The sequence below is a fragment of the Octodon degus genome, unplaced genomic scaffold, assembly GCF_000260255.1.
Source record: "Octodon degus isolate 3935 unplaced genomic scaffold, OctDeg1.0 scaffold00272, whole genome shotgun sequence".
In the NCBI taxonomy this organism is placed as follows: Eukaryota; Metazoa; Chordata; class Mammalia; order Rodentia; family Octodontidae; genus Octodon; species Octodon degus.
The window spans coordinates 853,810-869,150 of record NW_004524848.1 but is presented as its reverse complement, the minus strand read 5'-3'; the positions used below and the strand labels follow the sequence as shown (position 1 = coordinate 869,150).

Here is a 15,341-nt window from a genome sequence, read left to right as displayed (position 1 = left end):
AGTTGTGGGGATCGAACCACGGCAACCTGAGCCTGACTGCTTTGTTGAAGCAGCCACTTAAAGAACTGAGCTAAGGGGCAGGCCCCCATATTCTTGTAAATTTAAACAAATAGCAAATCACTGCATCAACAGTGATGATTTAAAGTTTTAGTCTAGAGCTGGGGAGATAACTTGGTGGTCTAAGTGCCTGCCTTACAAGCTTAGGGACTAGGGTTCGATCCCTGGTACCACATGCCGTGCTGTACTGGAACCACCAAAACTGGGTACGGTTGTGCATGCCTGTAATCCCTGCACTGGGGAAGCTGACCCAGGAGGATCACTGCGAGTCTGAGCTGCGTAGTATGAGTAGTATGAGACCTCGTACCAAATAAATAAATAAATAAAAGATTTTAAAGAAAGATAAAGTTGTAGTCTAGCTTCACCACCGCTTACTTCAAAACAATGCTGTGACAGCTTTAGTGAGATTTTACTGACCTTTTAATCAGATCTGGAGATATAGCTAGCATTGGCTTCAAGTTTTTTGTTTTGTTTTTTTCCAGTACTCAGGATTACAATTGGGGCCTGAAGCATGTTAGGTAAGCTTTCCCCCACTGAGCTACATTCCTAGTCTTTTAATTTTTAAAATTTTGAAACAGTATCTCACTAAGTTGCCTTAGGCTGGGCTTGAGCTTGTGACCCTTGTGCCTCAGCCTCCTAAGTGACCAGGGTTACAGCAGTGTGTCACTGTGCCAGACAAAGATATTTTTTAAGGTGGCGGCACCTGTAATTCGTGAGAGGTAAAACTAATAGACAATAAACAAATGAATTTCTACTTTGGAAGCACTTTTTGCCTATTCCATAAGACTGTTTTACATAGAATAATATGAAGTCTAGCTTCATCTTCCCTTATTTTTTCATCAGGAGAAAAAATGTAACTCTTAGATGAATTAATCAATTATGTATAAGCATTTACTATGCAGAACTCACTTGCTATAAGCTATAATAATGATTCTTGACCTTCTCAGAATTTATCATGTGTTAATGACTCCAGGGGATTCTTCAGAGGGCCTTCGAGGTGGCATTTCAAAGTCACTAAAGAAAGAAGGTTACAAGAGGAATCTGAGATTAATGTGGAGAGGCTGGGACTATAGTAAAAGGAGGTAAGTGGAAGGCAAAGGGCCGAGTTGGAGGGCAAAGGCCAGGGAAGGTGACCCGACACTGTGCAGGAGGAAAGGATGGCTGACCCTACAGTCAAAGCTGCTTGGGCAAACTGGTAGCTCTGGGCCTTTGAGAGATAGGGGCTGTGTTCCCCAAAGACTAGAGCTGAGAGAAACCATTCAGCTGGGAACTGAAGGATCATCCAGACACAGCTGTGACCCAGCGTGTCAGGCTGGGTGGGGTGAGACTCGAGACCCAGGGTGGGTGAGGGTGATGCACAGAAGCAACTTGTGGGAGAGATTTCTGAATCCTGAGACCTCACACCCAGGAAAAAGGATGTGGCAAGAGTGTAAGTTACCTCGGCTGCATTTTGGAGCTGGACTCTACGGAAGTATTTGGACCCTAAGATCGTCTTATGTAATGGCCCTTGGTGATTTGACTATGATTAGTAACCAGAATGAGGAGTGATGAAACCCCCAATTCAACAGTAAGGCTAGCAGTCCACGGAGACCATGTGTGTCGGATGCCTAGTCTCTGCCACTTTTCACCTCCTCATGTCCCCTGATGTTGCTACTTAAATATAATCAAGATGACTTATGAAAGGAACTTTCTCACACCTGAGAAGCGCAGTATTTACATTGTACTGGAGAGGACAGCCTATGTTCATGTTTCTCAGCCCTGCCTGGCCCCTGTCCATCCTTTATCTTACTTCTGTTGCCCACCACCTGCTGCTACCAGTGACCCACTATTGCCACTGCTACCATGACTTTGGGTATTTGCTGTCATGCACAGTACTTTTTTTTTTTTTTTTTTTTTGTGGTACTGGGGATTGAACTCAGGCCCTTGTGAGTTATTCTACTGAGCCATCTCCCTGGCCCAACATTTTCCAATCCAGTTGTTTACCCTATGTCCAAACAAAGAGGGTGGAAAGCAGGGTGTTGTGACCTAGGGAGGTATTTTCAAATGTAACATACGGCTATATTCTGTGTAGCAAAAACTGAGGTGGTGGGTAAGAAAAGAGTTAAGTGAGTAATTTGTACTTACATTATAATAAGATAAAGGCAGAACATAAATGATCACACTAACGTTTTCTAAAACCCAAACAGAAGCTCACTTTAAATGTGTTTCCTGTATTGTAGTTTTTCTGTTTTCTAAATGGAATCTTATGACTACTATTCACCAGCTTCAAGGCAAATTTTTAAAAAGTACCACACATGCCATGTGTAGAGTCAAGAGTTATAGCACTGACACGACTTTATTTTTAAGATTTCATTTGTTAAATAGCCCTTTAAAAATCTCAATGAGTCTGGGTGTGGTGGTGCACACCTATAATCTCAGCCCCGGGGAGGTTGAAAACAGGAGGCTCACTAGGAGTCTGAGCTGTGTGGCAAGACCCTGTAGCAAATACATAAAAACAAAACAAAACAAAAAACACACACACAAAAAAAAACCCCTCAATGAAATGCAACACAGAATTTACACTTTTTGCTTTGCGGAACTGGGGATTGAACTCAGGCCCTTGCGCTTACCAGGCAAGCACTTATTCTACTGAGCCATCTCCCTGGCCCCAGAATTTACACTTATGATATTATTCCTTGTTTTTTTTTCTTTAAGCAAAAAGAAGTCCCTTTTAAAATAAGGATTTTGGTGATAGACCTTGGTCCAGGTGAAATAGAATGAGGAGGACCAGCATCTGGGTTAGACATTGATACTTCATACAGAGTTTAAGAACTATAGAGGAGCAAAAGTCTGTCAGAAATAAAAATAAACTTGGAACTCTCAGGGAAAACATGAATGCAGTCAGTTATCTATATAGATTATTTTTTTGCAATTTAAATGATGATTATTAAGTAATGTAAATGGTAGTTGTTCACTGGTGTTTTGTCAAATGTTGTCATAGAGAATAAAATTACTTGTAAGGTCATTTTTGAAATTAATGATGTGAGAATGCCTTAAAGTATTTGGTAGTGGAAAAGGGAGAGAGAGAGAGAGAGAGAGAGAGAGAGAGAGAGAGAGAGAGAGAGAGAGAGAAAGAAAGGGAAATGCCTCATAATTAGTTACTAACATAATAAAGAACTTAAGTTTTTTTCTCTTTGGTTAATGTTATGGTTTGTGCTTAGATGTCTCCCCCCAGAAGTCTCATGCAGTCACGGGCTGGGTGGGCTTCTACAGTTTATGACTGACTCATGGTCCAATGCTGGGATTATGTGTGTGAGTTCTATGCCCACTCTGGGGCAGGGAGTCAGCATAAAATAGCAAGGAGGAAGAGAAGCTTGCTCTCTTCTTCCTCTCTTTTTGCCCTTGTTTCATTTTTATTTTATTTATTATTAATATTTTTGTACCAGGGATTGAACGTAGGACATTATGCTTGCCAGGTAGGCATCGAGCTATCTCCCTGACCCAATTTTTTTTTAAAGAGAATAAAAGAAATAAAAAAACGATACAGAATTTCAAAACAAGTTGATGGAAAATTAACAGTGGTTATTATATTGCATAGTTGTATCTTCAAAGTGGCCATTCAGATAACCAGATATAAGCATGTAAGGCTGATCAAGCAATATAAACACTAACTGTTCCTTTCAATGAACTAATGGAAATCAGTAGTACCATTATCTTAGCTATCATAATTCCCCCCCCCCTTTTCTTTTCTCTTTTACCCCATCCCAGTTATTCTTTTGGTCTTTCCTTCTCGTGTAGTTTCTGTTTCACAATATCCATTGTATTGTACCTTTCAGATTTTATTTACACCTTCAGGTTCTTACCCTAGGAAGACAATATGATGTTTACACATGCGAGTCTGATTTATTTCACTTCAGAGTATGGTCTCTAGTTGCATCCATTTACCTGTAAGAGCCTTGAGTTTATCTTTCTTTAAAGCTGCATAGTAGTCCATTGTATAAAAATATCACATCTGTTCCTCAGTTGATGCACATTTGGGTTCTTTCCAAGATTTCACTATGACAAACTATGCTGCTATTCCACTGCCGCGAAGAGTTGCCCCTCAACCACACTGCCCTGTCTTGGAGCCAGCTGGTTATAGACTGAAACCTCTATAACCTGTGAGTTAAATAAACCTTTCCCTCTTTTAGTTTTGGGTGTTGGGTATTTGGTCTCAGCAATGACAGAAAGTAACCAAGACAATTGGTACCAGGAGAAGTGGGATCATTGGTGTGATACCTGGCCGTGGGGCTTAACAGCCTTGGGAATTAATTTGGAAAGGTTTTTAGAGACTGGCCTAGAAGCAGGCCCTATATGCTGTCAACTCTATTGGAGACTCTGGTGGGAGCCTGGAACATCAGAGTACTGATGGAAATGCTGCCAGCTAAGAATGACAAAAGAAAGAAAGGAAAAAGATATATTTATGTATATATGCAGGATAATTTGGATAATATTGCCAATTTCTGCTGGACTCTTGAAAGGAGCAGTTAATGCCTACAATTTTTCTCTTTGATTCTTAATTCTTTCTTTTGTATTTCTTAAAACTTAAAAAACCAATTATGCATGTTTTTTAATTTTTGTATTTTAGGGGAGGGTCTACAGGGTGTTCAGGGTCTCACTACTAGATCGGACTCATAGTGATCCACCTGTTTATAGCCTCCCGAGATCTTGGATTACAGCCGTGCACCACAGTGCCAAGTCTCAACTGCTATCTCAGTGCGGGCGGGGCCAGCATGGCAGGCCCGGGGATCCAACCCCTGGCTCCGGCGCCTGTTAGCAGGGGCTTTAATCCTTTATACTCTCTGTATTAAAAGAAAAAAAAAAATCTGGGGTGGCAGTCACAATATACCAAGCATCCCGATCAAACTGAGGTATCTACCAATCGTCTAGAAGTTTCTAAACGTTAGCCACGTTTTGAATGGTCAAATAGTACACTTTTTAAGTTTTGACCTAAATACTGAAAAGGGAGAGGGGCGGGAGCTGTGATGATAACACAGTGACAGAGTTAACTGTGCATGTTTTAAAGGAGTAGAGAAGGCCTGGGCAAGAATCACTAGTGTCAACTTACTGCTCTCTGCCACGGCGAGCCTCATCCTGGTCCTTGCACTGGCGGCGGCGCTGTCTGGCGGAGGCGGTCGGCGCAGCTGATGAAGATCCCGACTCTGAATCTTCCGAGCTTTGCCCTCCGGGACTATTAACATCAAAAAGATGCTGTTCTACTGCTGTCCGGATTGTTCTTTCTAAGAGTCTGGTTACAAAACAAAAACCACACAAAGAGCCACTCAGGCTATCAAGTTCACCAACGATTTCCTTTAAAAAGATGTGTCCCGATTTTGGAAACACCTCTATTCCCTGTATCATTAGACAGCTCAAGTATAATGCCTAAATGTAAAGATACTGCCATTGTGCATTAAAAGCAAAGCTAACTGGAACAGAAGTCCAACAATTTCAGAACTGTTTCTCATCTTTGTGAATCTAGAATTACTGAAAATCTCATGTTAAGTCTAGGAAAAATTATTATTATTTTAAAAGATGTATTTATTTATTTATTTGATACAGGGTCTTGCTACACAGCTCAGACTCCTAGTGATCTTCCTGTCTCAGCCTCCCCAGTGCTGGGATTACAGGCCTGCATCATCATGCCCAGTTTCAGTGGTTGACACTGCATGCCTGGAAGTCTAAGGTTGGCATGGCGTGTAGTACTGGGGATTAAACCTGGGTCCTTGTGCTTGCCAGGCAGGTGCTTAGACCGCCGAGCTATCTCCCTAGCCAAGTCTAGGAAAAACTATGAAATATTTAAGAAATATATCTCCTTTAATGTAAGACAGAAAGAGGAAATATTTTTTTCTTTGTAGAAGAATAATGAGCACATTCTTACAAAGGCAAGTTCCTTCCAGATTCCATACCAATTTTGCAGAGGACGCAAACAAGATTTACAAAGCAAAGTGGCACTAATAGTTTTAGGATATTGCATTATATATTCAGAATCCCATTAAATAAAATGATATAGGAAATAATGCTACTTGGAAAAATTCCTCAGCTTGTCAGAATAATTACATAACAATACATGGCACAGTCATTTTTGTCTTCCAGTGCAGTCAGTTGTGATGTACAAACTGAAGTTGTAGTAAACACAACCCAAAATATACTCCAGTTGGAAGCACAGATGTACTTTGTTCAGCCCGAGGAAAACAGGTTAGTGCAAAGAACTGAAAAGGACGTAGAATAAGATACAATCGGTATCACTTTAAAAGCTGCAGAATCTTTCTGTGTATTTAAATGTTCTTTATCATCATGCTATTTAATTCTGAAAAAACTACCATGGAAAATTCTTACACTCTGCAAAGCATGTTTCTCTTCACTTGAAAAAGAATCACATACATTTAAAAAAAAATGCTTAGACTGGGCTGGTGAGATGGCTCAGTGGTCTAAAGCACCTACTAAGAACAAGCTTAGCAAAGCACAGGGACCGCGGTTCAATCCTCCAGCACCACATGCCAGCCAGCCCTGCCCCCTGGTGGGCTGAGCTGGCCCCCCCCAATAAAAAAATGCTTAGACTGAAAAGACAGGTTTTGAGAACTTAAGGTTTTCCAAGCGTAGTTTTAGGATAGACTGATAGTTACTTCAAATTTTATTAAAGTATTTTAAGACAATGAGCAAGTACGGTCTCATTAAGTTGGGTACAAAAATTTTATTTTACTCAGTAGTGGGTCCTGTCTATAACCCCAGCGCTTGGGAAGCTGAGGCAGGAAGGTTGCCATGAATTTGAGGCCAGTCTGGGTTACATAGGGAGTTCAAGGCCAGCCTGAATCACATAGTGAGACCAGTCTCAAGCTTCACCCACCAAACAAAAAAATTTTGTTTCTTTTTTTGTGTCCTAAGTGGTCCAAGATTACCTAATGGTGGTATCAAGGAATGTGTAAATTAATGTATTCACACTGACTAACTTGTAGTTTCCCAAATTATGTAAGATATATCAGAAGGAATGGTTATTAAGAAACAAAAAAGGGGGGTCTGTACAGTTCTGGAATGTTTAATTAGCCAAGCAAAGGAAAATCAGTCCTGTCCTCTGCTTGCTTCCACATCCAACACGAAAGAAAAAAAATCTATTCTTTTACATCCAAATCTTTCCAGTCAACGCTTCCTCTAACCCTTCTCCCCTCTTATCACAGCACACCCTCTCCATCTCCTACCCTTGATTCCTGCCAAAGGAAGATGTTCCCAAAAGACCCTACCTGTTCCAGCAAGAAAAGACTACTAGGGGTGCCAGGGAGGTGGCTCACTGGAATAAGTGCTTCCCTGGCAAGCACAAGGGCCTGAGTTCAATCCCTGGTTCCGCAAAAAAAAAAAGACAACTAGGAATGACAAAAACATCTTGGGGTCAGGAACCATTCATTCAGTCACATGATAAACATTCAGGTAGCACCTAATACATGCCAGATACTTTGCTTAGTGTGAAGAGGACCACAACGAACGCGAAGGTCATGCTCTTACGCTTACTGTACTTAGATTCCCATAGGGAAAGACAAATAATAAGCAAATACAGCAACAGAATTCCTGACAGTGGGACACTGTCTAAAAGGCCAACTACAGGTGTAGACAACAAGGACAGAGTCAGGGATAGATCCCTCTCAAAATGGTATCTGAACAAAAAGTGAACAGTAAGAAAGAACTGGGCCAGCTGAGAAACAGCCAATGGCAAGCCTTGGAGGCAGGAATAAGCTTGATTCAGTCCAGCAAGAGGTTAGGTGGCTGAAGTGCACTGTGTGGTCAGAGAGACAGGCCAGGGCAGAAGATGGAGTTTGGATTCTAAGCTCAAGCGAAAAAGACGTGTTGGGCATCACTGACAGCACAGCCCTGCTCTGTGGAGACTGGGCTTGCTGCTGTCACGAACGTGCTTTCCTTCCTGCATCACTGTGAAGAGGTCTGCAGGATCAGTGAGGGCAGGGCTTAGGCTGTGCATCTGACACTACACCTCTAACACTGTGCTCAGCACACTGCAGGCACTTGAGAAATGCAGGCTCAGTGAGATGAAGGGAGTGCGAAGACATAATGAATACTGGAATTACATTTTTCATTGCAAAATGCCTCTCGGCATACAGATTGCTTTGCAAATATTAACTGACCCTGGCATTATTTTTAATGAAGTAAACAGAAATCTTGGAGTTTTAAATTGTGAAGTTGCTTCTAATCTCATAACCACACAAGCTCAAGCACGAACAATTCTTCTTTAGTACTCTCCTCTGTACATAGGTAGCTTTAAAAAATCACTGTTTGCTCATTATCTTAGTCTTTCAATAATGTATAACATTAGAATTAATTCTTTTTCTATTTAATGAATAGGCAAAGGAATTGAAAAGATCTCAAAATGCAAAAGCCCAACCCAACCCAAATAACTTACTCTCCAGTTGTGGAAACATTGCTGACTTGGGATACATGTGCACTGTGGAAAAGAAGAAAAGAGAAAGGAAGTCAGGTGCAGGTTGGGTGCAGGATCGCAGGAGTGGACCCACATACCCTAAGAGAGCACAGGCCAAAGGTGGAGGCAGCACCTCATGCCCCTCACATGACATTTAACTTCCGTTGCTGGATGCCCATTTACACTCCTTCCTGGATGCAGAAATGACCCTGTTGCTTCTTCCTGAACAGTGGGCTTCTCTCCCATGTGAAGATGTCCACTAGAGACAGCTTCACAAGTGACCTTGGAAGGTCATCATCTCTTTGCTCTCGCCCTACTGTCACAGACCTGGTCTTTCTTTTAATTTTCTCCAAGTATTAATGCAAATGCTGCCATCCACCTTCCTGTGACCTGCTCCACTGATCTGATGCTCTCCCCGGTCCAAATTCACCCATCCCCAGGGCTGCAGAGAGAAACATTTTTCTAAAACTGCTCAGAATAAGGCGAGGGCAGCACGGACCATAGGGATCGAGAACAAAGAACCAATATTGTTTTCTACACAGTTATTTCTTTTATTTTTAATAAAAAATTGTATTTACTTAGAGGCATTCAGAATGTCAACAAAGCAGTTGTAACATTTTTTTTTGCAATTACAGAGTGGTATTCATTTAACAGAACAACAATTATTTCATTTAAAGCTGCATCAGAGACAACTGAAGATGTAAAACTACTACTAATAGATATAACTAATTTGTGCTGTGCAACAACAAGAACCTGCTTTAAATTTCCATGCCAATTTACAACCTCCATATTGTACCAGGCAAGGTTAGTGGCTAGTGAAAATACCACCAGGACAGGGCTACCTAAAGATACATTCGGTAGTTTGTTAACTATACAAAAAAGAAAGACACTGTACAGTTTAGAAACAAATCTTACACAGCCTTACATTTCTAAGTTTTTCTTCAAAAGGAGTGAGTTGTGTACAGGGGGGTTAAATGCTTTATAGACAAAAAGAAAAAACTGCACTAGAATCAACTTATCATCCTCTTCCTCATCCTCCTCATCCTCTTTATTTTCTTCCTCCTCTTCATTCTCATCTTCCTCCTCCTCCTCTTCCTTCTTTTTCTTGCTTTTTACATCCTTGATGACTCCCTATTTTGCTGTATCAGGTTTTCCTTTAGGCTTGTAGGCAGCGAAGTCCTTTTCATACTTCTCCTTCAGCTTAGCAGCCTTCTTCTCATATGTCTGCTTCTTATCTGCTGCAGTATTGTTCCACATTTCTCCAAATTTCTTTGCAACATCACCAATGGAGAGGCCAGGATGTTCTCCTTTGATTTTTGGGTGATACTCAGAAAGGAACAAGAAGAACCCTGAAGGAGGCCTCTTGGGAACATCGGGATCCTAGAATTTCTTTTTTGTTTCTCCTTTAGGAGGAATATAAGTTTTCATTTCTCTTTCATAATGGGCCTTGTCCACTTTTTGTCTACAAATTTTCCTTTTTCTTTAGCAGACATGGTCTTCCACCTCTCTGAGCACTTAAATCTCTGAGAAGTTAACAGAAGCATCTGGGTGCTTCTTCCTGTGCTCCTCTCGGCAAGTTTGCACGAAGAATGCATATGATACATCTTGCCTCTTGGCCTCTTTGGATCTCCTTTGCCCATGTTTACTTGTTCTCCCCAATGAGGTACAGAGTCACCCAATGCCCGTCTGGCTCTCACTTGCCCCGGCACTGTCTCTATGGAGCTTAATGTGCTGCAATGGCTGTGGGAGCCAGAGCCAGACGTACTCTCCTCACTCTCTCTGCTCTGTAACCTCTACACAGTTATTTCTAAGCCCTCCTTTCTTCCAAATGTCCTCAAGAAGGAAATTGTCTGGCTATCCAAATAATTGATTTATAACCTTTTTGTTGAGTGCTTATACCCCCTCTACTTCCCCATAGTCTCCAAAGTCTGAATTCTTTTGAAAGAATGAAAAAGCAGTCAGCATAGAGTGACAAAATTATCCAACACTGCTGAGGAGTGCCCTGCACACTTGTGCTCTGCTTTCACATACCAGAGCCAAAAGGGAGGCCAGAAGCTACTTGCACGGTACTGAATCATTACTTTCCCCCATTCTTCTCCCTAGTGCTTAGCTTCAAAAGTTGCTATTACATATTACCAAATACGTAAGTATGTTTCACACACTGTGCTAAGTACATTTCACAAAGATCTTCTCATTTACTCTCTAAAATTGCCCTGCAGGGTAAAAGAGGTTAAGCATTGATCCGATCAAAAAACTTATGAATTGATTATAGTTTTGACAAACTATATAACAGTTCCTTTTTCTTCCTTCCTTGGAGAAGACAAATGAGGAAAATCAAAACTGTTAATGATCAATATTGATGGTTGCCTGTCAGTTGCTCCAGATCTTCTCAGGAGGCTATGTAATTTTCAACATATGAACATGTTGCTTTGGCCTCAGTTCTGAGGCTTTTCTCCAATGTTAAATATGCACCTTATCTTCCCATTCAGAGTCAAAGCACCTCAAGGGGCTGTTTGATAGTGTGCATTTTCTGTCACTGTGCTCCTGCCACCCCCACCGTACCTGCCGCTCATTACCCCAGAAGTGAGTACTTCGGCCCCCATTCTTTGCTTTAGTTCAAGTTGCAAGTCTTTGTTGTGGCCATAGACATGAAAAACATAAAATCATGCAAAAGGGAGCTCATTTGAAGAATCCTAAATTGTATTACCAAATACGTAAGTATGTTTCACACACTGTGCTAAGTACATTTCATAAAGATCTTCTCATTTACTCTCTAAAATTGCCCTGCAGGGTAAGCTTGACTGTTTTCAGATGAGATTAAGGGGTTGAATAACTAGTCTACAGCCATGCAGCCAAGAAACAATTGAGCTGGGATTTGAACCAAGAAAGTCTGAGCTCAGAGTCTCTCTTACTGATGTCGTGACTGCCTTTCAATGCATTACTCACTAGAAGCAAAACACACTGCAGTCTTCTTTGTATTTGGAGGCCAGGATTTAGTATTTTACTTTGCCTTTCATCATGGCCATTTCTCTGCTGCCTCCTGCCGCTCGTTATCCACAGCACATAACCAATAGTAAACTCTGTGCAGCTCTCAGTCCTTAGTGGAACAGGCAATCTCTGCTTCTGATGTTTTGTGGCTCATCCTCCATAAACGCAACACTGTATAATTAACTCCTGCACTCTGGGTCTCAGGCTAGTTACACAATCTTGGTTGCGGGACTAAAGTGAATGATTCAGGGAGAAATCAGAAGAGGAAAAGAACCGACCTGCTAGATGCTAAACAACATTCCAAAGATAAATCATTAGCCAGTTGGTCTCCTCTGGGTCCCAGAATGAAGAGCTGTATTTCCTGCCCTCCCTTTTACACTTTTGACCTACCCTTATTTTTGCCTATGAAAGCAGACCAATGTATTTTTTTTTTGTTTGTTTTTGCAGGGCTGAGGAGCTAACCCAAAGCCTTGCACAAACTGGCAAGTGCAGAACCAGTGAACTATAACCTCCAGCCACAGACTGATTTTGTTGTTGCTGTCCTTTTCTCAGGGTGGGGAGAGGCAAGGAAAAGTGAAGAAGAAAGAGACAAGGAAATAACAGGGTCAAGTTTTCAGATTTCTAATTGTCTAAATAAGTAATTCTCAAACCCCAGGGTCTGTAGGAATCCCCAGGACTTGTTAATTTGTACACATATTGCAATTCAGGAGCTCTCAGTATAAGAAAGTTTTTTTTTTTTGTTTTTTTGTTTTTTTTAAATGGTGTTGGAGATGGAACTCAGGGCCTCTCACACACTAGGTAAGTACTCTACCACTGAACTACCTCCCTGGCCAGATTGTGCATTTTAAATAAATTGCCAGTGATTTGGATGCTGTAGGTTTATAGGAGACACTTTAGATAGGGAAGTTCTTGATCTTTTCAATTAAAAATTCCTTAAAAACTTTGCTATCACACAGCTATTTTAAAACATTCTAATCAGAGAAAATAATGAGGGTAAGATAGGAAAAACTCCTGCTCACCTTGGTGAATGAAAACCCAATACATTAAAATTTCCTCTACAGGGGGGTGGGGAGATGGCTCAGTGGAATAAGTACTTCCCTGGCAAGCACAAGGGCCTGAGTTCAATCCCCAGTTTCGCCAAAAAAAACAACCAAACGAAAAAAAAAAAATTTCCTTTACAGCTTAAAAGAAAAATGACCCGAATAGTCTCAATCAATAGTACAGAATCCTTCTCAGGATGCAGAAATCAATAAATCAATAGTTAATCATATTCATTTTTGCTAGTGTATTTATTTTAGACAAGATTTATGCTACATTTATATTTTATATTTTTAATAGTTCTTTAGAGTTGGCAGTTTATGTAACTTGTTTATAATTCCATGTCTTCCAATGAATTATGAGAAGAAACTATTTCCCATTGGGAATCAGAAAAGAGAAGTTGTGGTCTCGGTGCTGCAGTTAATTGTGTGAAATCTCAGGCAGGTTGTTGGTTAGCTTGGCAGCTTTGGGCTGGTTTAATCATACAGAAAATGAAAGGCTTGGTGAGGGGACTCTGTGGTTCTCACTTAGCTCTACAGTTAAAAAAACAATCTCATATTCAAGCTTATTGGCCTAAAGCTTAAGTCATTGCAAAGGCACATTTAGTTTTATGACACAGTATCTGTTATGCTTATGGTTTATTAGATACCAAAAGATGTTTAATAATTCACCAAAAATAAGATTTCTATGAAAATTTAATGAGAGCAATAAGAAAGGCCATAGCTATATCTGACTCACAGAGGAAAGCTGAAGAGATCGAAAAAGCAAAAAAGCATTGAGACAATAAGCAAATCAATTAAAGTGAAATATAATATTGTTTCTTTTATCTACAGGTAACTTGGTTTTTTAACTTCTGCACACAAATAAGATGAATGTATTTTTCAGAATGAGTTGGTGAGAGTTTCTTACACTCTATAAACAGGGGTAATGCAAGAGCTCGTTTCCTAGTGTTGACAAAGCAAGCATTCAAAAGCAAAAAAAGGAAGGGCTGGCCAGATAGCTCAGTGGACTAAAGTGTGTGCTTAGGCAGAGTGCAGCGGTCTTGCTGGCATCGTCCCCAGGGTGCCCTGAGACAGCCATTGAGACTGGGTGTGCTAGTGCGTGCCTGTAATCCCAGCACTTGGGAAGCTGAAAACAGGAGAGTCACTAGAGTCTGATCTATGTAGTTAGACCCTGTACTAGATTCATTAAAAACAAAAAAGTGAAAAAGGATGCTTAGGAGCAAACTCCAGCATTAGAGGTAATTTCACTACCTAAGCCTATTATAGTGAGAATGAAACTGGATATTGTACTTTTTTTTTCGTACTGGGGATTGAACTCCAGACCTTGTGTTTGCCAGATGGGTGCTTATGCCTCTGAGCTATCTCCCCAGCCCCTGGATATTCTTACTGCATGGTCACTTACAATAAACTCTGAGCCCACTCTGAAATATATTCAAAGGGCTGGCAAGATAGCTCAGCAGACTAAGTGTCTACTTAGGCAAGCACAGGGAATGGAGTTCAACCCCTGGCACCACATGTCATGCTGATCCCACCCTTGGGTGCACTAAGCCGGCCACCAAGATTGGGCATGGTGGTGCATGCCTGTAATCTCAGTGCTTGGGAGGCTGAAAATAGGAGGACCGCTATGAGTCTGAGCTGCATAGTGAGACCCTGTGGCAAACACATAAATAAAGAAATATATTCTATATCATATTTAAATGTCTTTAGTCTTTATTTCTGTTAGCAACACTAAAAGTTATTTCCTAGACTATTTTGTTCAGCAACATTATCTTTAAAATTTGTATCGCCAGGCACATTATAGGTGGCACATGCCTATAATCCTGGCAGTCCAGAAGGCTAAGGCAGGAGGTTCACAAGTTCAAGCACAGTCTCAGTAACTTTCAAAACACTATCTCAACATAAAACATAAAAAGGGCTACAGATATAGTTCAAATTGAAGATCCTGAGTGTTATAGTTTGTGTCTAGATGTCCCCCCAAAGCCTCAGGCAGTCATGGGGTGGGCTTCTTGAGTTTTTGATTGATTCGTGGTCCAATGCCAGGATTATGGGCTTGGTCGTCTGCATGTAATATAAGGGAGGGAAAGAGGCTTGCTCTCTGCTGCTCCTCTTTTTTTGCTCTTGCTGCTTTTGCTGTCCTCTGCTGCCATGAACTGCTGTCCTCCACCATGTGCCACTCTGCCCTGGAGCCAGCTGCATATGGACTGAAACCTCCACCAACAGTGAGCAAAATAAACGTTTCTTCCCTTCATTCTGGGCATCAGGTATTTTGTCTAAGCAATGAGGGAAGAGTAACCAAGACACTGGGATCAATCATAGTATCAGAAAAAAGTGAGTATGATAAGATACACAGGCGCCTGCTTATGTCTTTAATTAGATCTCTTGATTTGCAATGAAGTAGGATGCATATGGAAAAAGAAGATTCACGGTACAGTGTATTGGGACACAAATATAGCATGCACACTTTGCCTATGTGCAGTAAATATAAATGTTATTATTCACCTACATCATTAACAATAAAGATCAAAATACCTTAAATTTCATCTCTAGGCACACAAATTCTACCATTCAAGTATGAGTATTTAAAGGCATAGATGTGGCAACAGTAAGACACAGAAGAGCACAGGATAGATAATTGTAATGAAATCTATGGGCTAATTTTCTATATATATGGAGAATCCCCAGCTGGGCATAGTAGGGCATGCCAGCAATCCCTCCCTCCAGGAGCCTGAGGCAAGAATAAAGCAGCTCAGCCTGGGCAACCTGGTAACTTAGTGAGACTCTGTCTTAAAATTAGAAATTAAAAAAAGGCTTGGGGGTTA

At 40.9% G+C, this 15,341-nt stretch overlaps 1 protein-coding gene across 5 annotated transcripts in view; it reads right to left on the bottom strand.

Annotated features, from left to right (window-relative positions):
- Positions 1-15,341, bottom strand: part of Fam13a (family with sequence similarity 13 member A) — a 315,685-nt gene that overhangs the window by 52,868 nt on the left and 247,476 nt on the right. For 4 of the 5 annotated variants that reach the window (XM_023706820.1, XM_023706819.1, XM_023706822.1 and 1 more), the window contains 2 exons: positions 8,477-8,518; positions 5,144-5,323 (listed from right to left, as the gene is read on the bottom strand). In XM_023706820.1, coding sequence (XP_023562588.1) covers positions 5,144-5,323; positions 8,477-8,518 — 222 coding nt within the window. The remainder of the gene's footprint in view (positions 1-5,143; positions 5,324-8,476; positions 8,519-15,341) is intronic. The other variant, XM_023706823.1, reaches the window with a different exon arrangement.